The sequence below is a fragment of the Aedes albopictus genome, chromosome 3, assembly GCF_035046485.1.
Source record: "Aedes albopictus strain Foshan chromosome 3, AalbF5, whole genome shotgun sequence".
Taxonomy (NCBI): domain Eukaryota; kingdom Metazoa; phylum Arthropoda; class Insecta; order Diptera; family Culicidae; genus Aedes; species Aedes albopictus.
Window position 1 is genome coordinate 163,706,740 of NC_085138.1, and position 24,286 is coordinate 163,731,025.

A 24,286-nucleotide genomic window follows, 5' to 3' on the forward strand; every position below is an offset into this window, starting at 1 on the left:
TATAAAAGTTACCCCAAGATGAAAATGTGATTCCCAAAATATCTAGAAAAAGGTACAACATTTAAACTGAGTTTAAGGGACCGCTCAAAAATAACGGCCCATATTCTCAAAAATTGGGAAGATAGAACAATTGTTCACCAAGTTTTCCAATTATGACACTCCTTACAACTTTGCTGAAGACATAAACACGTTATCTACACTTATAAAAGAATTGAATTTCTCTCACACTTCTAGGAGAATTTCTATGAAACGAGGTAACCCTTGTTTCCAAACAATATTTTTCATGGAAATATAATTATTTTTCAGTTCTCTGTTGTCAAATAAAAATGTTCGACGCTTCAAGCGATTTTTGGGGGTGAAAATAAACGTTGTCCTTGGAGAGGTTATAAGAAATCATTTCTAGCCTTTAAGTGGATTAATATGGCTATTTATAATCCAAAATGCTTCCTCAATATCTAAATTCACAATTTTATCGCTAGTACCTAGGGGCAAGACAGATCTAACGAGAGCAAATCCGTGCTCGAAATGTTGTTCGGAATTCCTCACAGTTCCTCAGATTTTCTCCCATTCATACCAAAGTGTCATCTGGCAGCAATGCCAAACAGCAATGTATTGGATGTGCTGAATGAAGATTATAGTTTTGGGATGTCTTTCAACAAATTTTGTCGATCATTGATAATAAGAGTAACTCAGAATTGGGTTGTTTCTAGGGGCAAGACACTGTGCAAACGAGAGCAACTCTGAGAATTTCTGAGTAACTCTTTTTAGCAATGATCGACGAAATTTGTCGAAAGACATCCCCAAAACTGGAATTTTCATTCAGCACATGCAACACTTTGCAGTTTGACATTGATGCCAGATCACACTTTGGCATAAAAGGGAGAAATTCTGAGGAACTGTGAGGAATTCTGAGCAACACCTCGAACACAGATTCGCTCTCGTTTGATCTGTCCTGCCCCTAGGGTTGTTTAGTGAATAAAATATTGCTATTTTCTATAGCCTAATCGAGAGAGCTCATTTTTCTGAGTATAACGTGATTTTATTGGATTCCAACACCTTTGTTTTCATTGTTAAATCAACAAAACAGTTTTAATTTTCGTGGATAGAATGACAGTTCAATCGTTAAAGTGACAGTTCGACCCGAACAAAAAAATTTCCCCATACAAACTTTAAATGCATTTTAAAAATAGTTCCCGGACTCCAAAAATTATGAAATTTTGGATTTCGACTAATTTTTGGCCGGAGAATCCGATTATGAAATAATCCGGATACCCCTAAAGAACCCAATTTCTCAGAGTTGCTCTCGTTTGCATAGTGTCTTGCCCCTAGGCTAGTACATACATAATACACCATAAAAACGTGTTAAAACTTTTTGGCCATGAATTGGACCCTGTTACTCCAGTGTGCATCCGGCTGACAGTTCCGGCTGACAGACATCCGTGGTGACAGTTGTTGGTCGCAACGCACATGTGAGGTGTGAGGCAGCGATTGAATATGAACGTCGCTAACGCCATCTGTTCGCTGATTGCCACTTGGCAATTTGTGGCGGCCATGTTTTTTACACACGCTGCTGAGTCAAACTTGAACGTCTGTCTGCGGTTATACCCTAGGAAAAGTGAGGCAAAGTATTGATATTTCATTATTGATATTATTCCTTTACATGTTTTGGAAAAATAACAATAAAGTTTATCCTCACTTTTCCTAGGGTATAACTTTTTTCACAGATATATGATCAGCAGGGCGATGACACGCATCTTGTACCATCTACCCCACCAGCTTCAGCTTTTAGCTTTTAGGAATCCTCTCTCGCACACAAACAGTAAACGAAAGCTTTTTCTCCCCAGCAGCACAGTCTGAGCTTTCGAAGTGGTGTTCAATTTACAACATCTCGATTGTTTTACTCTTTTTATACTACGTTTCATACTATGTTTAACTGTTGTCGAGAATGTATTTAGAAAAACTCATTTTTTTAAACAGAGAATTATTCAGGAGAATATCATTACCTTTTAGTTCAATTTGAAGTTTTGTCATCGAAATTACTACTCGTGAATCAATCGATCAAAAATTTGAGCACCCCTTACAAAACCAAAACAACACGAACGCACACACTCAAACCGCAGTTTGACAGTTCTTTCTCGCGTCGTCGTCGTCGTCGTCGTCGCCAGCTGAAGGTCGCTTGGGTGTGTTTGTGCAAGGTTGGTGTGATGTGATGTGTGAGCTGGCGAAGCTGGCCGATTCAGTGTTGAACCGCGTCCGTCATGTAAATGCGAATTTTCCTCCGTCGGAGTAGCACACGTCGTCCGTCGTAGTCCGTAGTCCGTACATTGTACAGTGGAATTTCGCGTACCTTCAGGAATAGTGCGATTCGGGAGGAAAACTATTAACCTCCGCCCCTCTGCGTGGGTGCTTGCTTGGCAACCCGCTGCTCCCGGAGAAAATTGTTACCGTAGGAAGAAGGTCGGTCGGGACGGGAAGTGAAATTTTGCGTGATTTCATATTTCTTCTCTGATTGTCGTGGTGCTGTAGTGTGTGGGAAGAGGTGCTGTGAAAAATAAGTGGTGACAAAGCTGCTTTTGCCCCATCAGGAAGAGATTCCATATTGTGCGTGAAATTGGTCAGGTTCGTTCCGTCGGCGGAACGAAGCCCCTCTTGCTTCGGAGGATAATGGTGCATAAAAGTAGGAAATTATCCGCAGTGCTAGTGATTGCCGTCGTAAGTGGTTTCGTGTTAGTGGCTAATGGCTTTACGCTGAAGGAATCGTCCCCCGCTGCTCCGGGGGCCATTATCGAGGAGGATGAGAGCTTCCTGCAGAATCCTCGCTACGAGAGCAACGACGAGCTGCAGGATTTGCTGGCACGGCTCCAGAAGGACCACCCGACCTTGGTGAAGGTGCACAGCATTGGGTCGTCCCTGGAGAACCGCCCGCTGTTGGTCGTGGAAATCAGACCGAATATCGATCGACCGAGGCCGCTGCTGATGCCGATGTTCAAGTACGTGGCCAACATGCATGGGGACGAGACGGTCGGTCGCGAGCTGCTGATCTACCTGGCGCAGTATCTGGTCAACAACTACCGTCAGGATCCGGAGGTGGGAGCGCTGGTCAACAGCACGGCCATCTACCTGATGCCGTCGATGAATCCGGACGGGTTCCATCGGTCTAAGGTAAGGGTGGCGGCGACGATGGGGACAAAAGTGAATGTTACATTTTCCGGTTTTTTTCGATGGGGACTTCCATATTGAATGTTTTTCGACGTCAGCGTTGAAAGTTGTTTGTGATGGCGCTGGTTGATGGGATGAGGGCTGCCGGGGTTCACACGAATATGTGACGTCATACGTTGATTAACAGAGAGAAAGAGGATGAGATGCACGTAGGCTTATTGTACTGGGGGATGTGGGAATATTTGACCATTAAACAGATAACGCAAATAAGCTATGAAAATGTCCTTCATTCATTTTGTTATGCAGAATAAGGAATTAAATTTTATGCGATTTAAACTACTAGGAACTCTTGCTGTAATATCTTTAGGAATTCCTCCTGGAATTCATTCAAGAACTGCACCAGGAATAATTACTCCATGACTGTTTCGAGATTCCCTAAGGAATTCCTCCAGGGATTCCTTAAGGAACTGCTATAGGGATGCCTACAGGAGTTCCTTCGCAAACTCTTCGACGGATTCCATCAGGGTTTCTCCGAGAATTCCTTCTGTGATTTCTTCAGTTGCTCCTCCTGGGAATTCTTCGGAATCTTTTCTTGAAATTCCCTCATGAATTCTTCCTGGGATACCTCCAGAGATTTCTCTAGGGATTCCTCCAAGAATTATTCTTGGAAATCCTCCGCGAATTTAAGAATTCTCCCATGAACCCTTAAGGGAATTTTTGCAGGCATTCTTCTGAAAATTCCTTCAGAAGTTCCAATAGAGATTCCTCTAGAAGTTCTTCTAGAGATTCCTCCAGAAATTCCTACAGGCCTTACTCCAGAAATATCCTCAGGGGTTCCTCCAGGGATTCCTCTTTGAAATGTCAGTGAATCTTCAAGAAATTCCTCTAGAGATTTCTCTAGGGATTCCTCTTGGAATTTTTCAGGAACTCTTTAAGGAATTCCCCCAAGGATTTCTGCAAGAGTTACTCTGAGGATTCCTCTGAGACTTTATGCATGGGTTCTTCCAATAATTCCTCCAAGAATTTATGCTGGGATTCCTCCACGAATTCCTATAGAGTTTGCTCCAAGAATTTGCCAACAGATTCCTTCAGCAATTCCTACACTGCCGTGAATCGCATATCTGTCCCATTTGAATAGGAAATCCAGCAAAGATCGGACTGAGATGCGATTCACGGTAGTACAGGCATGTCTACAGTAATTCTTTCAGGAATCGCTCCAGGCATTCTTCTAGGAATTTCTTCATGAATTCCTTTAGGAAAACCATTAGGGATTGCGCTCTGGATTCTTCCAGGAATACCTCCAGGTATTCCTCCAGGGGTTCCTCCAAGAATTCCAGGGATTTCTATTGAGATTTATATATGGATTCCACCAAGAATTTCTCTAGGCTTACCTTAAAGCATTCCATCAGGAAATCCTCCAGGAATTTTCAGGAATTGACTCCCTTAAGAATTTCTCCAGGAATTTATCGAGGAATTCCTCCTGAGATACCTTCCGGAATCTCTCTAGGAATTGATTAAGGAATTCTTCCAAAAAATCCTCCAGAAATTTCTCCAGTAAATTCTCCAAGAAATTCCCCAGCGATTCCTTCAGAAATTCCCACAGGAATTCCTCCCGAAATTTATCCAGAAACCCTCCCAAGAATTCCTCTAGGGATCTGGATCTCCAAGATCTACTCTAGAGATTCCGTCAGGGATATCTTCAGGAATGTTTTAAGTAATTCTTCCAGGAATTACTCCAAGAATGCCCTTATGAATTCCTCCGGGAATTTATTCAGGAATTCCTCCAAGGGTTCTTCCAGAGACTTGTCCAAAAATTGCTTAAGGAATTTTTCTGGAATTCCCCAGAAAGTTCTCTAGCAATTCACCCAGGGATTGCTCCGAGAATTCCTCGAAGAATTCCTCTAGAGAATTCCTCCAGGCTTTCCTCTTCAAATTTCTCAAAGGATTCCGCCATGAATTTGTCCAAAAGTTCCTCCAAAATTTCCTCCAGAGATTCCTCCAGGAATTGCCTCAGGAACTCCTTCAGGGATCCCTCAGGTATCGCTCCAGAAATTTCTCTAGGAATTCTTCGAAAGATTTATTCAACAATTTCTTCAGAGAATCCTCCCGGAATGACTAGGGAATCTTCCAGAAATTTCTCCAGGAATTTATCCAGGAATGTCTTAAGGGATTTTCAAGAAATTATCCTTGTCTCAGGATTTTTTAAAGGAATTCCTTCAGAGATCCCTTTAAATATTCCTCCTAAAATTTCTCAAAGCATTCCTCCAGAAATCCCCCGGGAGTTCCTCCTGAGATTCCTTCAAGGATTCTCCAAGAGATTCCTCTAAGAATTGCTTCAAGAAATCATCCAGAAATTCAGACATTCCTGACATTCCTACATGTCTCCAAGGATTTCTCCTGGAATTCTTCAAGCTATTCTTCTAGGAATTGCTCCAGAAATTTCTTAAGGGATTCTTCCCAGATTTCCCCTAGAGATTACTCCAGGAATTCTTCCAGAGATTTCTCCAGGAATTCATCCATTATTTTCTCCAGGAAACTCTACAGTTAGTCTTTCAAAAATTCCTTCAGGGATTCCTCCAAGAATTCCTCTAGGGAGGAATTCCTCCAGGGATTCTTCCACGGTCTCGTTCTTAAATTCCTCCCTCAGGAATTCCTTCGGTGATTCTTTCAGAAGTTATCAGGATCTCTTTAAAAAATATTCAGAGGTTCCTTCAGAAATTTCAGATATCTTTCCATCATCTTTTTCAGAAATGCACCCAAGAATATCTCCAGGATTACCTGAAGATTTCGAGGAACTCTTCCTGCGATTGGTATTGGAAATCTTAAAGATAATCTTCTATATATAAAAATGCAGTGGCATACGTGGGACCGCACATAACTTGCGAACAGATGATCCGATTTTGGTCGTCTAAGTTTTGTTCTGTTAGTTTTCACCCAAGGGAGGTTTATGAGGCAAAAACACGGGAAAATTGAGAGTTTTTGAAAATCGGGTTTTCATACATTTTAAACGGGGACTTATGGGCTTGGCTAGAGACTTGAAACGTCAAAAAACGCAGTAGGCAAGACAAAGTTTAGTTTAGACAGCTAGTTTTAGATAAAAGCATACAGGAACCAGAAATTATCTCCAAAAAATCTGCTAGGAATTCATCCACGGATTTGTTCAGAAATCCATCCATGAATTTCTTCAATGCCCCGTGCTCCGGCAAAAAAAAAATCCTTCAGAAATTCGTCCCGCGATTCTTTCAGGAATATATTCTGATCTTCTTTTTTTACTCCAAGAAACCCTTCAAGAAGTTATCCATTGATTTTTTCAGGAACTCCTCTAGAGATTCCTCTAGGAGTTTTTCCAGGGATGTTTTGACGGTATTCCTTTAGAAATCCCTTCAGACATTCTTCCAAAAGTTTATCAAGTGACTTCTTCAAAAATTCCCTCGGGAGTGCCTCAAGGGTTTCCTTCATCGATTGTTTTAGGATTTCTTCAGGAATTTTCGAAAAAGCTTCTGAAAGAGATCACAAGGTACCGTCTACAAAAGTTCCCTAAGGGACTTCTAGAAGTACCCCTGCAGGCACGTCTGAAAGAGTTCCCGAAGAAAAGCCCGGTCTTGAACAATTTTCAGTGGAACTCCCACAAGAATTCCCGGAGGGACTTCAGGAAGCATTTCCGGAAGAACTCCCTTGACCATTTGAAACCGGAATATTTCCTAGCGTTATTATAGAGTTTTTTCTACGTATTTCTGTAGTTTTGGTGCTCAACGGCAATGAAAGGGTAGAATTTGGGAGAACTGTTCTTAAATTCAGATCCTGAAGTCTACGGGTGTGACGGTAACTTCTTTCATTATACAAGCCTACGATTTGTAATCTATCATCATGCTCTGTGAGTGAGCCTTCCGAAAGTTCAATAGACAGTATCAGATCAGCCAAGATATCCTAGGTCATCCAAACTGTTCTTGAGTTCAGATTCTGAAGTATATGGGTGTGACGGTGACTTCTTTTATTATACAAAGCTTCGATTTGTATTCTAGCATGTCCAGTAGGTCTTCTGAATGTTCAATAGACAATTTCAGATCAGTCGGGTTATCTTAGGTCATCCAAACTAATCTTGAGTTTATATCCTAAAGTCTACGGTAATTCCTTTCATCATACAAAGCAACGATATGTAATCTACTTTAGCTGGAAGTTCTTAGTAGTAGGGAAGTTGGTTATCCTGAAATATCTCAAAAATATTTGAGAATGGCTCTGAGTTTCACACAAGTTCACAGATCTGGGTGGGTTAGTCTACAGTGATAGACATTCGTTTAGCCGAGATCAAAAAAAGTGTCAGGAAACTCATACAAAAGATTTTATGATAAAACTTTTTTATCGTAGTGATAGTATATCTAGTACTGTTTTATAAAAATGTGATACATCACACTTACATATACACTGAAACAAAAACGAGGGTTCAAATGTCATTTTTTGCCTAGACATTCGTTTAGCCGAGGTAAATGAAAAATTGTTTTTCAATAGTTTTTTTTTGCAATTTCTTGAGTATATTTCGAGGATATACTCCAAGGCATTTAGTTTATGACGTGTTAGCAAGATAATTGACCTTAAAAGTTTATTTATTTGTGAAATTCAGAGAAATATTATAAAAAAATGTCCCGATAAGGAGAAGCGACGATAAACAAATTTATTTAAGAAAACTGATTTCTGTAAACACTCAAACGTAAGCTAGATTAGCAGTTTCGAAAATATGGCACAGAATTATTGTTAGAAATGTTCAAATTATTGCATAAAATAACATGAAAAAATAGAGCATATTGGTTTTTGGTTGGTTAAACTTTAAAATGGGATTGATAAAAGCTAAAATAAATAGATCTGCATTGAAAAAAAGACGTGCTCTAATGCCTGTGGAGTATACCTGTTTGATACTAGTATTACTAAATGAGTTAGAAGACTGCAAAGTGAAAGAACTGCAGGAAGTGTCAGATTTTTTGTACCCTGTTTATTCAAAAGCAGATGCTCATACAAAAATGCAAGATATGGTCAAACAAATGGCTTATTTCATTCAATGTGAAGAAATATATTATAAATGAGTCTTAGTTGTGAACCACATTCATTTTTAACATAATTTATTTGGAAAGAATGTCTAAATTATGAAACAAGTAGTTCATGCTAGAAATTTGAATACTTTCGGTGCCATTTCTCGAGATATGAGCCATCCAATATATGTTATTTCAACCAGAATACAGTCTATAAGATATTGGGAGCTATTAGAAGACGTAATAGTAGTAAACGCTGTGATTTATGCAAGTTAAACCATCATATTTCATCAAAACAATACTTAAATGCGTGATTTTTTGATGGTTTGCGTTATTTTTTTCTGTTAAAAACATTGTTTTTTCGTAAATTTTCAACCTGTTTTGGTCATGAAACTTTCATTAGATTCTTTTGAAACACTTCCGATAAAAATAACTACATCAAATCTGAATTTGGAACATTCACAATATTATGACATATTTATATGAGATGCATGCAAAATTAATATGGCAACATTTCCAAAAACGATCTAATTCATGATTTACAAGTCGATCTATAATGCAGATCACCATACAAAATGACTTTGTTGGATATTTTTCGAAATTTGATAGTTTTTATTATGGAATTCTAAAAATTGTACAATTCGGCTAAACGAATGTCTAGGCAAAAAATGACATTTGAAGGGGTTTTTACCCTCGTTTTTGTTTCAGTGTATATGTAAGTGTGATGTATCACATTTTTATAAAACAGTACTAGATATACTATCACTACGATAAAAAAGTTTTATCATAAAATCTTTTGTATGAGTTTCCTGACACTTTTTTGAAAAATTTTTAGCCTCGGCTAAACGAATGTCTATCACTGTAGGTAACGTATATTTATAGCATAAATAATGGCTACAATAAATGCAGATTACAAAAAAAAGTTTCATAACAGTTTGAACAACATTGAATGTTTCAAAGGTACAGAAAAATGCATACTAGTCTTTAAAGAATATGAGTAAATATGGTTCATTATGTATCATTATTTAGTGTAGCAGGCTAGCATTGTAAGTGCAGATATGAGGTTGTGCACTCCATGAAAGATTGGATGACCTAAATTGTCACAAATCTATCATGAAGTGACCCTTGAGAGTTGAGAGTTTCATGGATCCTGTTTGGTTGTGTAACGTTACTATCTAAAACGAAATGACCTCATGTTACAACAGTTGTTTTTATCAACTAAGCTCCATAACAGTAAGAATAGCCCATAATATCTCAAAAATATATAACAACGCTTATTATTCCTCGAACTACTTTGGTAAATACAGTGGATGTAAAACTATTTAACGTACTGGCAAAAGCTATCATCACAAGTGTAGATCTGAAGCTATGGTCTCCAAAGTAGTTTGGTTAATGTGGAATATTTCAAAACTGTCTTGGGATGTCTCATGAAATGCCAGGGGGATTGCAGATTACAGTTGGAAGTGTAATGTTACAGTTCATTGTGAAAATAACTACTGTTACTGTCAAGAGCTAAACTTCAGGACAGTTTGGGAGACCTTTAATGTACCAAAGGTTCATAATAATATTTAGTAGACTTCAGGTTGGTCCAGTAACCACGATTGACTATGCAACGTTACTCAGTATAGTAGATGTAGCTGCTGTTACGAGGTAGTTTGGCTGACCTGGAATATCCCTGTAGTGGCTTTAAATGACATTTGAGGTTTCAAAAGTTTCACGGATTCCAGAATAGTGTGCGGTAGTTCGGCAGCAGCAAAGTTTCGCGCGCTCGCTTTGCTAGATTTTTGCGATTTTTTTTCCTCTTCTCTCTGCGGGGCTCCGACGACGGGACGAGTGTGCGCGCGCCGTGGTTCGAGTCGGTTCCGAATTTTTCGCTTCCCTTCGGCGCTAGTTTCCAATACACTTTTAGTTGATAATAAATATTTTCTTTAATTTTTTGCATTTACACAAAAGAGTGAAAAATGTTACTTCGGGTTCGCCGGTCGAGAAAAAATCCGGGCGCCGACAAGTGAGTCGCGTTCAGTGTATTTCTGTGTGGAATAGACTAAAGGTTTCTGCTCACTAGTGGAGTGGAGACGCGCGATAGAATTTTCTTTTTGGCTAGTTCTTGCGTCGAAAAGTGGTCGGTTGTTAACGGCGGTTTGTGTATATTGATCCATTGTCAAATCATATCACCAACCATAGGTGACTCCCGGACTGACAATGTACCTTACCCTACTAACAAAAAATTCCTTCCTGAGACAAACGTGGAGATGCAGCGATTCGCGGTCTTTATAACAACGTTTGTCTTACTAACATTCCCTTCCATCCTCGATGACCGTAAGGACGAGGCCGGCGCCGTTATTGACCCTATTAAAGTTGAGAGCTCTCGACCTGTGTACATTGAGAATAGTAAGCTAGTCCCAAGCCCTATTCATTGGTTCCTTGTGCAATTTCGATTGCTCTGGTCAATCACGGAGTAGCAACTACGAATTGTGCGGTCATCTATGCTCATGCTCATGCTCATGCATTTGAGGTTTCAAAAGTTTCACGGATTCCAGTAGATTATGTAATGCTATAATTTATGGCGAAAACACATAAAATTATTCTTGTAGATTTGAAAGACTTTGCTGCAGGACAGTTTGGAACACCTACAACATCCCAGAATATAAAACACCTTTTGATATTCTTGAGGAAGGTTAAATGAATACATATTAACGTAAGCCATATCAAAATTCAGCTTTTAGAACAACTGGTATTGCAATTAGTTCGTTTCTCCAAACTTTATGGTTTTCAGCGTAATTCCCGAAATATCAACCGTTAACATTTTTTTATCTGTATTAACGAGATTTTTAGCTCTAGGCTAGTTCATCTCGGGACCCACGCTTTACTTCCCTTCCGAAGGAAGAACTCACATTTAGCGAGTTTGTCGGGAGTAGGATTCGATCCCAGGTCCTCGGCGTGATGGTCAAGTATTCTAACCATCACACCAGGTCCGCTCCACAATCGTTAACATTGTCACAGATAACAGATGTTTATGCTAGTACAAATTTTTCGCAGAATCCTGTGTAAATGTTCAAAACGATATACGTTGGCTCACTACCGCCATCTACTCAACTGATTGCGACATTACATCTAACTTGAATGCAAAAATAGTTCAAAATTCCACTTTCATTCAAGATCGAATACAATCTTGAATGTAAAATTGCGTAGTGCATGCAATCTTGAAAGCGATCACTGACTATCGATCACTGCGCCATCTCTAAATGATTGCCACATGAGTTTCAGCTGCTCATTATATACAAAATGGTTGTTGAGCATTTTTACACACATTGCCAATATAAGCATAAACGTCTGTTATCTGTGACATTGTTTTACAGAAAAAAAATCGGTAAAGCTTGCTACTTTTACCGAACTTCGTTAGAATTTGACAGATAAACGCTAAGATTTTACTGAAATTTGCTATTTTTACAGAAGCTGGTTTAAAAGCCGTTACCGAACGCTGTTGAGATTACCAAACGCGATTAGCTGTGTAGTATGGCTTCATCGAGAACCAACATAATGTTGCCATACCCGATTGTGGTCAACATCCATTAAATTATGTAAGCCCTGGGCTTGGCTTATATCTTCCAGAAAGCTTTGATTTTGGGCATGTGGCCGATATGCTTTCGCATTCGTACTGTAATCAGCCAATGTGATATTATCTCCTATGGTGTTGTAGTGCGAATGAATGATCTCATTCTATGGGAATTCGAACCTTGTAATGTATTGTTTATAAAATTCATTGATTGATTGATTTTCTTTAGAAGAAGTTTCCGTTTGTTATAATGGACAACATAAACGATCGGGCGCTTCTTCTTTCTATGACCTTTCTTGGCATATTGTGGATTATTGTTGTTTGGTTTTGGAAGGTATGCGATTCAGCCTGGAACATATTTTGCATCTGAATAGCATTGATATTGTAAAGTCTGTACCAACACCCTAACCCCACACCAAAATACCCTTTTCCTATCCCATGGCATTTGTGTGGTCAGCAAAGCCAAAGACTATTCAGCCATTACCCCTCCTTATCATCGGCTTTGGACTGACTTGCGCTCTCATTGCCCCACCAAATGCTGCGAAATGAAAATGATAATTAATGATTAAGATTTCCTTTTTCTCTATTTGCAACCGGTACGTAAGTAAATCTTCCCAATCGACCTTAATCGGCCGTTTTTCTTCGCAACACACTTGGGTATTTATATGAATCTCACGTTCTAATATTCCACCAGCCTTCAGAGGATGCTGATTGATTGTTGAGGGAAGGTTTTCGTAGTAATTTATTACAAGTATTATAATATGAAATACATAATCTAAACTTAAGGTGAAACATCAAGAAATCCCATTACAATTTTTCATACAAACTTTAGAGGCACAAATCTGACGGACGAGGCATCGAACCAAGCCGAATGAGTTTATCCGGGCTCTGCTCACTTGCAAAAAGAGGCAGCTTTTCCAAATCGAGAGCATTTGTTCACGGCTTTTTCAAATTGGTGCTCTTGAAATCGTGAGTAGGGGACCAAGTCGGCCATTTTGACAGCCATGTTTGTATTCTCTGATGTTTCTCCTTAAAATTGTATTGTTTTAGGAGTAATATATTCTGAAGCTTAATTGTGTCATAGTAGTATTTTTTCATTTCTCTAACCGGTTTTAATAATAAAAGTGTTCACTGTGATTACTTTTAAATACTAGCTCGTTTTATGGTTATCTATGCAGAGAATTATAACATGAACTTATCGTACGAATGTGAAATCGTAAATATGTCGAATTCAGAGTACAATCCAAACGGTGTTTGCTTGTTCACTTGCACGTAGGAATCTATTGAGTCACTGCCCGGGAGATGCTCGGTATCTGAATAATCACCATAAGATAAACGATCTGATACAACATTTAAATTCAAACCCATATCAATGACCAACCGGGGTAACAGTGTTGGCATTTTTAGAAGTTTGCTTTCCTTCTTCATTCGGCCAGCCAGCCGTAAAAAGTGCAATCATTTTGCGATAAAATAAATATCACGAGTCAGCAGCCGGAACGCTAATGAAGCACTTTTGATTTTGGTCGCATAGCGTGCTGTTGCTGTTGCTGTGTCTGCGTACCATTAATTCGTAACCAGTGATCTCAAACACACAATGCTTTCAAGATCACTACCACCATGTGGGCTCGGGCTGGGCTTAGTTTATGGCAGCCCTGCAGCAATAGACGTAAAAGTCGTGCTTTCAACCTCCGAATGGTGATGGTAGGGCGGTTCCTTTCACTTTCACGGAACGTTTGCAAAGCTCAGCACAACACATGGTGACACCAATCTCTCATTCATCAGTGCAGAGTGCGACGTCATAAACCGCTCCTAAATATTTTGACTGCCCGTTTATGAGTGTATCTGTGCTCCAGACTGACCGGATTACATGAAGCTTACATAATTTAATGGATGTTGACCACAATCGGGCTACATGGCAACTTCATGTTGGTTCTCGATGAAGTAGGGAGGCATATAGTAGAAGCGGTAAACGACTGAATATTCAGCAAGACCATGCTGAGGGTGACGGGTTCGATTCCCAGTCGGTCCAGGAACTTGTCGTAAGGGAAAATTCCTTAGCTTCTTTGGGAATAGAGTGTCTTCGTCTTGGCACACGATACACATGTAAAATGGTCATTGTCAGTGGCAGAGAAAACTCTCAGGTAATAACTCTGGAAGTGCGTATAGAACACTAATCTGAAAAGCAGGCATTCTGCAGGAACCACACAAATTCTCGAAATTGAATAAGTATAAAGGAAGAACTCACATTTGCGAGTTTGTCGGGAGTGGGATTCGATCCCAGGTCCTCGGCGTGATAGTCAAGTATTCTAACCATCACACCAGGTCCGCTCCTATGTCCTATACAGATCGTTTTCAGCGGTGATCCATTCTTTTAGTCCAAATATATAACAGTTCTAAAAATATAGAACGTCAAAAATAGTCCCCATTCCGCTCAGATCCACCGGTGTTTGTTCTGATTTTTATATTACGCATGTCTCTACAACTATTTTTTGAAAGTGGAAGAAGTTGTCCTCTGAAATAAATCGAATTCATGAAGATAGCTTTTGGTATCAGAAAGAATCGAGGGATTCCAATGAAAGAAAGGACGTTCGGGTGTATGATAGTGTTCTCAAGAGAAAATGCTAGTGATTGATTACAAAAATTAAAGTTTAGAAAACCTCCAGAAGAGAGGAAATTTCTCCAGCAGCTTCAGGGGGATTCTAGAGCAGTTTCGTCAGGAATTTCTGAAAGAGTATCTCCGACAATTCCTCTGGCTGTTCCTCGTCTGGCAAATTCCACTCTATGAGTTTCACTGGGAATCCCTTCATAGTTTCCACTGGGAAAGCTTCCAAAGTTCATCTGGAAATTTTCTTAATGCTCGGAAATTCCTCAAGGAAACCCACTTCCTCCTTAAATTTTCTCAAGAGTTTCACTAGAATTCCTTTAGAAATTCTTCCGGAAATACTTCTTGGAATTCATCCAGAAATTCCAGTAGAAGCTCCACTGCAAATTCTTCAGGATATGCCAGTGGAAATTCTGCCGGAATTTGTTTCGGGGACCCTTCCAGATGTTTGTGTGGTAGTTCTAGAAGTTGCTCTGAGAACTTTTGAACCAGTTACTTTGCAACCTCTTTCATGAGCTCATTTCGAAATTCTTACAGCAGAAGTTCTTTTAGAAATTTCTTTGAATTTTTTTTCCAAAAAATCGTTTAGAAATATATCCTGGAAGTCTGTTGAAAGTTACTCCAGAAATTCTGCCAAAAGTTCTGTGGTGAGTTTTTAATTTTTTTAAGTTTCCCAAAGAATTCTCCAGGAGTTTCCAAAAGTTCCTACGTGAGTCCTTCCAGAAATTCATCCGAAGATTATTCTTTGAATTCCTTTGGAGATTTTTGTAGAAGTTTTTCCGGGAAACATCCCCAAGATTTAATTGTAAACTCTCACGGAAGATTTTCTGAGAATTCTTACAGAAGTTTCTCCAGGAATTGTTTCGGAAGTTTTTTCAGAAATTCATTCAAAATATTCTGCCGGAATTTTTCCAACAGTTCCTCCAGAAAATCTTCAAAATACCCTTTAGAAATGTTTTCCAGGAATTCTTCCACAAATTCTTTCAGGAATTCTTCGGAAATTTTTCCAGGGAATTAACTTTCTCCGGCATTTTCTCCAAAAGTTGCGGGAATTTTTCCAGAAAACCCAAATATTCCCAACGGTTTTTCTGATAATAGCTTTAGGAATTCCTTCCAATAGCTCTAAATGTAACTTTAGACGAACGAATCTGAGGTTTTTCTAAGCAAACTTTTGAAGGAATTTGTGAACGAAATCTTAAAGAAATTCGTTAAGGAGCTTCCGAAGAAATCTTGAGTGGTACTCTTGAAAAAAAAAAGGAAAAAAAATGTAAGAATTTCCAGCGTAACTATTCAAAAAATACCCGGATAAACTTCATAAAGTATGTCTGGGAGGAAGTTTTTAAGTAATTTCAAGAAAAACTTCTCAAGCAATTCATGGCAAACCCTTGGAGGAGATCTCGGTGGAACTCCAGAATAAATTCTCGGAGGAAGTTCTAATGAAATTATTTGAATAATCCACTTTTCCAATAAAATCGCAAAATATATTCTCAAAGCTGTTTTGAAAGGATCAGGTGAGGAATTGCTGAATAAATTGCAGGAGTTCTATCCATAGAAAATAACAGAAGGATATTTAAAAGTAATTTCCTATGGAAATTTGTTGCCGAAGGAATAGTTGAAAACAGATGCCGAAGAAATTCCCAAAGAAATTGTAGAAATAATTGTCGACATTGACAAAATTGTTTTTAAAATAATTGCCGCAAAAAATTAAAACAATATCCAATAGAATTGCCGAAACATTTCTCCTAGAAATTACCGCAAATATTTGCAGAGGAATTTTGCCGATGGAATTACCAAAGCTATGACAGAAACAATCCCAAAAAATTAACCAGAGGAATTTTCAAGATAAATGCTGAAGGAATTACCGAAGGAAATTCCAAACGTACTCTTGGAAGAACTTTTAGTGCAACTTCTAGTCAAATTATCAGTATAGAATATCTGGAGTGATTTTTTAAAGTTATTCTTGGAGGAAATTCAATTACCTAAAGCTCATTTCAGAAGCTGAACTTGAAAATACGGTAGATATATGAAAAACTTGTGGGGTGAGATCACTTCTAGAAGAAAGTCAAGAAAAACCGCTCTTACTTTAATATTTAAGGTCAATGTCATCGACTATCTTCGAAAAATGCCAATAGATCGTCTTCTTCTTCTTGTTCTTCTTTATGGCTCTACGTCCGCACAGGGACTTGGCCTGTCTCGCTTTAACTTAGTGTTCGTTGGGCACTTCCACAGCTATTATTTGAAGGGCTTTCTTTGCCTACCATTGCATAAATTTGTATATTGTGAGACAATTACAATGATACACTATGCCCAGGGAGTCGAGAAAATTTTCCCGACCGGAATGGGAATCGAACCCGCCGTATCCGGATTGGCGATCCATAGCCTTAACCACTTGGCTAACTGGAGACCCCAAATGCCAATAGATATTCATGATGAACATCAATCAGAATTTTTCGAAGGTAGTCGATGACATTTACCTTAAATATTGGAGTTTAAGCAGGTATTCCGTGAGTTTCCGTGACCTGAAATAAGCTGTAGGTGGTTGAATCTAGATATGTGTATCGAAATTACATTTTTAGCACTGGTTCTCAAACGTCTTATCGATAGTCACATAGATTCGGTGAATTTGTCAATATTGCATTCAGTCGATAACATCTACAGTTATCGCCTACAAAACAAAGCTTTGGAACAGACTCTGGCTCATGTAATGTCAGGAAGAAACAGTTCCAGTGCCGAAATTTGGTGAGTGCTTTCCATTTTTCACGCCCCTGAATTTTTTCTTTGATAAGCTGTTCCTTCTTTCGACATTTTTCACAAGACAACGTTTACCTAAACGTTGACCTGCATTTTAAAAACTTCCGTACTTGTCCACTCAAAGGGAGCTACCGAATACAATACCATCCATTGAAACCTACGTTTGCGAACAGCTGTCGTTTGTTTTCATTTTGCAACACGAAAACTCCGTGTTCCCATTCATTTGTTCCGTTGACGTTGGAATTTCCCTTTCTCACTCTCCAGATGAATCATTCGCAGAATCACTACCAACGCCACCGTATAGATGTAATCTACTGCAAACAACTTTCACTGAATACCTCGGTGCCCTATGGATTGTTACTATACTGTGAGTTAGGCAATTTCCGTCGTTGGCATTGTTCTACCACAAAACACCGCTTAGTGTTGTAGGTAGTGGGCGGCAGCAGTCCACCTTCTCCACCCACTCTAACTGCACGTGGTGTTGTGTATGTGGGAAAAACTCACTGAAGCGCATCAGCAAAACAACAAAAAACGCCGGTCAACAAATCTGGATGTAGTGCACAGTGCACCGGTGGCAAATAGAGCAGCACTTTACCACAGCGTGTCGCGACGATTTTCACCTTAAAATGACAACTGCAAACAAACTGCGACTCCCAGCTCTGCTATAGAGCTTAATTTCCAATTTTCTTTTCTAGCTTTCGATCGCTAATTCGATTTGAGCGCGAGCTGTTTACCCAGAGCGTGACCTATAACTGCTTTCAACAAACGAAGAAACACTTGAGTGAAATATCTTCACCGGACTAAACGTTGTAGTCCGTCAGAGAGATGTGATATGTGAACTAAGCTAGGTTCTGAGATGGATGTGCTAATGAAAGCATGTGGTGGGTGATAATAAATTATGCAGTTGGTTAACGACTGTTATGCTGTGTAAATGTCCAGTATTATCTTCACAGAAGAAAGGGTAGCAAATGTGATATGATATCAATCTTGCTTTCGGAAGATCGCGTGCACGACATTTGAGACGGATGACTATTTATTGCTAGATAAATTATTAAGTGCAACTTTTTTGTTCCATTGGACCAAAACTTTCACTTTCGTTATATTTTCGGTAAGAACGAGATATTTTGTATTAGAAGATGTCAAGAGCATGGGGTTTCTAAAGGCAATTTATCTGATATGCGGAAGGAAATTGCAATTAGCCTTCCTCCTGCATTAAGAAAAAGTTATACGTTTGGCATTAAGGGGTCAAAATTGGCCAAAAACTTTGAAACGCTCCCAAAAATCCATTTTTTATCCATTTCTCTAAATGAAAGATATGAGTTCTAAGAATCAGACCGTGACTAATTCGTGGCCATTCCAAGACAAAGGCCCCTGTAACCGGTTCCGGAAGGTACCCACAGGGGACACATACAGATTTTAGTGTAAAGGTTCGTTTCGACGATTCAAATGCCGTGGTTTTTTCCATCTAGAGTTTGAAAAACAGCACGACAATTAACGGAGAAGCGCATATCCGGATATTCCGCAACAGGTTCCGATGAGACCCGGAGAAGCTGGAGAGGCTGTTTTGAGCTCACTTTTTTCGGCATCGAGGAAACTAGTCATGTGACAGCTCTATCTTTATGGTTTTTCATACAAATGACAATGTTAACCCGGAAAAGCATCATTGATAAAACTGGCCCAAACACGGCCACTGGAACGTGACATGAAGAAACATGTTTGGAGAATATGGAGAACTGAGCATGCCATTTCTTTAGGAATTCCTCCAGGGGCACGTCTAGAAGTTCCCCCAGAAAAATTCCTTCGGGATACCACCAGAAAATCCTCCAGAGATACATCCCGGAATTCCTCCGGAAATTCTTCTCGGAATTTCTCTAAGGATTCCTTCGTTAATTCTTCTAGGGATTCCTCCAGTAATTTTTCTAAAAATTTCCTCCAGATCTTCCTCAAGGAATTCCTCCAGAGATTCCTCCAAAGATTCCTCCAAGAATTTCTCTAGAAATTCTCCCAGGAATTCCACCACAGATTCTTTCAGTATTCCTGAAGGAATTCCTCCAGGGATTCCATCAGAATTCTTCCAGAAATTCCTTCCGAGATTGCTCCAGGAATTCCTCCAGGGATTATTTTAGGAATTTCTCGGGAGTTCCTCAAAAAATTTCTAAAGCGAGTCCTCCAGAAATTCCTACAGCAATCCCTCTCATTCCCCCAGAGATTCTTCCATGACTACCTTTAGGGATTCTTCCAGAAATCACTCTACAAATTCCTCCAAGGATTCCTCTAAGAGTTCCTTCAGGAATTCATCAAGGAATTTTCCCAGAGATTCCTTCAGAAACTCCTCCTAAGATTCCTACAGGAATTCCTCTAAAAATGCCCCAAAAAATTGATCCAAAACTTTTTACAGCGATTGCTCCAGGAATTTCTCCAGGAATACTTTCTAGAATTTCCGCAGGGATTCATCCTCGAATGCTTCTAAGGATTCTTCCAGGAACTCCTTCAGGAAATCACCCAGGAATTCTTCCAGAGATTCTTCCAGGAGTTCCTCCAGAAATTCTTCCAATAATTCCCTCAGAGATTCCTGCAGAAATTACTCCAAGAATTCCTCCAAAGATTCTATGAGGTATTCCTCTTAAAATTCCTCACAGAATTCCTCCAGAGATTTTTTTCAGAAGTGCCTCTAGGGATTCCTCCAGGTATTCGTTAAGTTGGAGTTCATTCAAAGATTCCTCCTGAGATATTACAGGAATTCCCCTAGAACTTCTCCAAAAACTTCTAAAGAGATTCCTCTAGGAATTCCTCTAAAAAAATCCTCAAGCAAAAAATCCTCTACGGAACGGATTCCGCCAGGGATTCTTGCAGAGATTCCTCCAAAAATTCAGCCATTCCTCCACGGATTCTTCCAGGAATCAGGGATTTCTCGTGGAATTCTTCCAGGAATTACTTCAGGGATTCTTTCAGAGATTTCTCTAGAATTTCGTCCAGGGATTACAGCTATTTCACCAGAAGTTCCTTCAAGGATTCCTCAAGGAACTTATTCAAGGATTCCGCCAGGGATTCCTTGTCGAATTCTTCCACGAATTCCTTCAGGGATTCTTTCTAAGATTCCTCCAAAAATTCGTCTATGGGTTTCTACAGCTCTGGATGATTATTTAGAGAAATTCTTGGAGAAATCCTTGGATGAATTCCTGAAGGAATTCCTGGGGGTATTTCTGGAGTTGTCTGTCGAGGGATTCCTGGAGAAAAATCTGAAGCAATTCTGAGAGGGATCTCTGATGGAATTTATAGGGGAATCCTTGAAGGAATCTCTGGAAGAATTCCTGGTGGAATTCTCGGAGTAATCCCTGTACTTGATAATAATCTTCCAGTACAATCAAAAATTGAAGGAATTCCATTGGGAATTTCTTAAAGCGATTGTGTAGGAATTATTCTAAAAAATTCACCTGCAGATCCTCTAGAAGTTTCTTAATAGATTTCCTAAGAAATTCCAGAGTTGTCTCTAAGAATTCCTCCATGTTATTATTCCATGAATTCCTTCGAAGATTCATCTAGACCTGCTCGCACAGATCACACCAAGAATTTCTGTAGTGATTCTTCTGCGAATTATTTTACAGATTCCCTAATGGATTGCATTAGAGATTCCAGGAATTCTGTTTTGCCAGGAATTGTTTCAAAAATTATCCGGCATTCCTTCAGATATCCTTTCAGAGGAAAACAATCACTTCATTAAAAAGTCGTTACATTTGTTATACTTTTTAAAGGACATTGAAAATGTACATGTTATGAAACGTTATAGCTTACTATGTTCCAAAGTTTATGTTGCATTACAAATAAAAATATCAACTACATCTTATAGAGCTATGCCCTGGCCAAGTTCGCAGGGGTTGACGGTATTAAAGTGAAGGAGTTTCATTTTGATTATTGTAATGTAGTGTTCTTTAGTGAAACATATCACCTTTTTAACACTTTAATGCGCCTCCAACGGTTCATCACGAACCGGCTGCTGCAGATGGAGTATGGCTGATCATATGCATCAGACATGCTCGATAAACACGGAGGAACCGCCAGGGCTCAGTAGAGTCTATTCCCAAGCAACAGTTCCAAGTCGGTTGGATTTGGGAAGGTTTTGATGATCGTTACAAATCCTAATAAAAGTATTATAGGATTTGTGACAGGTTTTGGAACCTTTAACAGCCAGCTGACTTTAAAATGTTGTTTGGGCTCTATTTCCCACGTTTCTCGGTTGATTTTGATTAGTAATTCATTAATGCCGTAGTCGCTTTTTCGATTTTTTACCATGTTAGTTGGTCATATTTTCTTTAAATAATGCAATTAAAATCAACCGACGAATTGATAGTGGGAAGGAGATTTGCAGCACTTAATTGTGCTGATAGATTCGAAGCTAACGTGCGAACATTTAAACGCATTGTTGACATCAATGCGTTCGACGTGACATTTTGGACAAAAGCTGAATGCTTTTTATTAACTGAACAACGTTACTTTTGTATGACTAGGTTGACATTTCTAGGCCACGCATGAGAAAATGACATGGTTTATCGAGGTAGGACCGATAGGATAGAACGAATTTGAATATTTTTCATAGTATTTGTAGGGGGATGAATACATAATAGTTGACAAGCAATTTTTGTTTTATTACAATCAACTGACCAACTTTGCGTATTTTTGTTCTTCTCTTAGATAGTGTTATGACACCAACAGAAAAATATCAGGAGTTCAGTTACATGTTTCTGTGGGTTTTTCACCGATGACAATTTAAGGACACAAGAGATGAACACAGAGAAGTAGAAATCAAGAAAACAATTTGACAAAGAATCGACTGTATTTTAACATACGGGTTCGACTGATTCGATGAATCTATCTAGAAGTATCTAGAAGACAATTGATGCTAAGATTGGAAAATAGCTTGCAGTTGGGACTAGACTAAAATAGTGGCCAATAGAAAACAATGCGCTAGACAGCATTATTATTCATTTTTTTAAATATTTACCCGTAGGCTTTTCGACGGTTGACAGTACGGTATTTAGCTGAGTACGAAGATACGGATTAGTTGGTGTACAGATGACAGGGTTCTCACGGGAAGTGCTTCAAGCGAGGCTTACATAACAACTGACAATAAAGAAACCTATTTTCCTTGACTTTCTACTGACCGAACACACGTGTTTTTGTTAATCTCCTAGGCATTATTAAGACATGACGTATATGCATGACGCAACAACTACCAGGACACAGTTCCATACGTCTCTTTTTAATAACGACATTCAGCATATTTCCAATAAAACTATACTTCAATAAAGCAATGACTAAAACTGGTATGATAGAACAGATCAGAATGACTTAATTGACTATTACCTTGGGAATCTACTTCGAATAACTGACAAATTGACAAGAACCTAACTAAATACATGGACCATACTACAAAAAACCAATTGACAAAAAGAAAAAAAAGGGAAACTTTTATTATAACTATTTTTGTTCAACGCAGGCCAAAACAGTGTCGACTTGGGCCACGATATGCCTACGTACTTCTGTGTGTTGAAACAAAAATAGAGGCTCATAGAAGCAAACGTAGGGAAAGGGTGCGGTGTTAGAACATAAGCACAGTGTGCTACCGCCGTAATCACTATGAAAAAAAAAAAAAAAAATATCCGGCATTCCTTCAGATATCCTTTCAGAAAGTCATCAGGTGAATCCTTCAGGAGTTCGTCCAGAGATGCTTTCAGGAGGTCCTTCAGAAATTCTTTGGGGAACTGATCCAGAGATTCTTCCAAGAATTTCACTACATTTCCTCTTCAGAGAATCATCTAAGGATTCGTCCAGAGATTCTCCCAGAAGTTCTCCCGAAGAAACCTTCAAGATTTATTTAAGAGATTCTTGCGTGGATTCGTCCAGAGTTTGCTCCAGTGATTTCCTTAAAAGTTTTATATCTCCAGAAGGTTTTCGATAGATTTCCTCAGAACTTTGAAAATTCCTGCCGGATTTCCTCCAGGTGTGCCTCCAGTTAATTGCTACGAAAATGTCTCTATGGTTTCATCCAGTAAACCTCCTGTATTTTTTTGGAGATTTTAGCAATAATTTTTCCAGCAATAAATTCCCCGTACATTTTCTTCCAAACGTTGCTCCGTAGTTTCCCTAATGAATTCATCCAGAATCTCCTGCAGATTTTTTCCACATATTCTTCCAGGAATTAATGTAGGATACCCACAAAGATTCCTCGAGGAATTCCTTCGGAGATTCCTCCTAAGATACCTTATAAACTACGTTCTGTGGTTTGTGCAGGAATTCATCCAGAGTTTTCTCCAGGAGACTTGAAATTCCTTCAAGAATTATTCCAGAGATTCCACTAGAGATTTTTTCGGGATCTTCATGGAAAATTTTCTGGAGATACTCCTGGTGGAATCTTAGAAGGAACTCCCAGAGTACCTAGTGGTGAAATCTCTAGTGGAATTCATGGAATCCTAGAAAATTTTCCTGGAGAAATCTCTGAAACGATTCCTGGTAAATCTTTGGAATCATTCATAACGGCAATCTCTGGAATATTTTCTAGAAAAAACGCTTCAATCGTAACTCGTAAACTCATATTCTCAATTCCCCACATTTGTATCCCTAGATATGCATAAAGTAAATCCCTGACAATTCTGAAAGAATTACAGAAGGCCCTGAAACAATTTGTGAAGACGCATTTGGTGGAATTCCTAGATCATTTTCCGTCGCAATCCTTCGAGCAGTACTTCTTGATTATTCCTAAAACAGTTAATACAGGATACCCTAGAAGAATTCCTGGAAGAATTCGTGGAGGTATTCCTTGAGCAACTCCCGAATCAATTGTTCCAAGAATACTTGGAGTGAATCACCAAGGAAGACCTGGAACGAATCACCGAGGAATACTTGAGACGAAAACCCTAAAACATTACATACCTTGAGCAATACAGAGTCCAAAAAGCTGATGGAAACTTTGATAAAAAAAAATCGAGCAATTCCGTAAGCAATCTTTGAAGCACTTATTGTACTGGATGAATCATTAGGGAATTTCTGATGCGAGCTATTTACTGTTTGAAGTAAGCACGACACTAAACAAGGGAGAATCGAACCTGCGCTCCCTAGCATGATGCGACTAAATGCTTGGTGACACTAGCCGCACGGCCATGAAGCCACACAACTTACTTCAAACGCACTGGATAAAATTCT

At 39.1% G+C, this 24,286-nt stretch overlaps 1 protein-coding gene and 1 long non-coding RNA gene across 3 annotated transcripts in view; one reads left to right on the plus strand and one right to left on the minus strand.

Annotated features, from left to right (window-relative positions):
* Positions 1–306: 306 nt before the first annotated feature.
* LOC134289446 (uncharacterized) lies at positions 307–1,418 on the minus strand. Its single transcript, XR_009998525.1, has 2 exons — positions 1,338–1,418; positions 307–482 (listed from the first exon to the last, which is right to left on the minus strand). It is a non-coding gene; the product is annotated as an uncharacterized LOC134289446 (long non-coding RNA).
* Positions 1,419–2,196: 778 nt separating this feature from the next.
* Positions 2,197–24,286, plus strand: part of LOC109422660 (carboxypeptidase D) — a 100,810-nt gene continuing 78,720 nt past the window's right edge. Inside the window, exon 1 of one of the 2 annotated variants that reach the window (XM_062859279.1) lies at positions 2,197–3,162. In XM_062859279.1, the coding sequence (XP_062715263.1) occupies positions 2,665–3,162 (498 nt within the window). In that variant the 5' untranslated portion in view covers positions 2,197–2,664. The remainder of the gene's footprint in view (positions 3,163–24,286) is intronic. The other variant, XM_062859280.1, reaches the window with a different exon arrangement.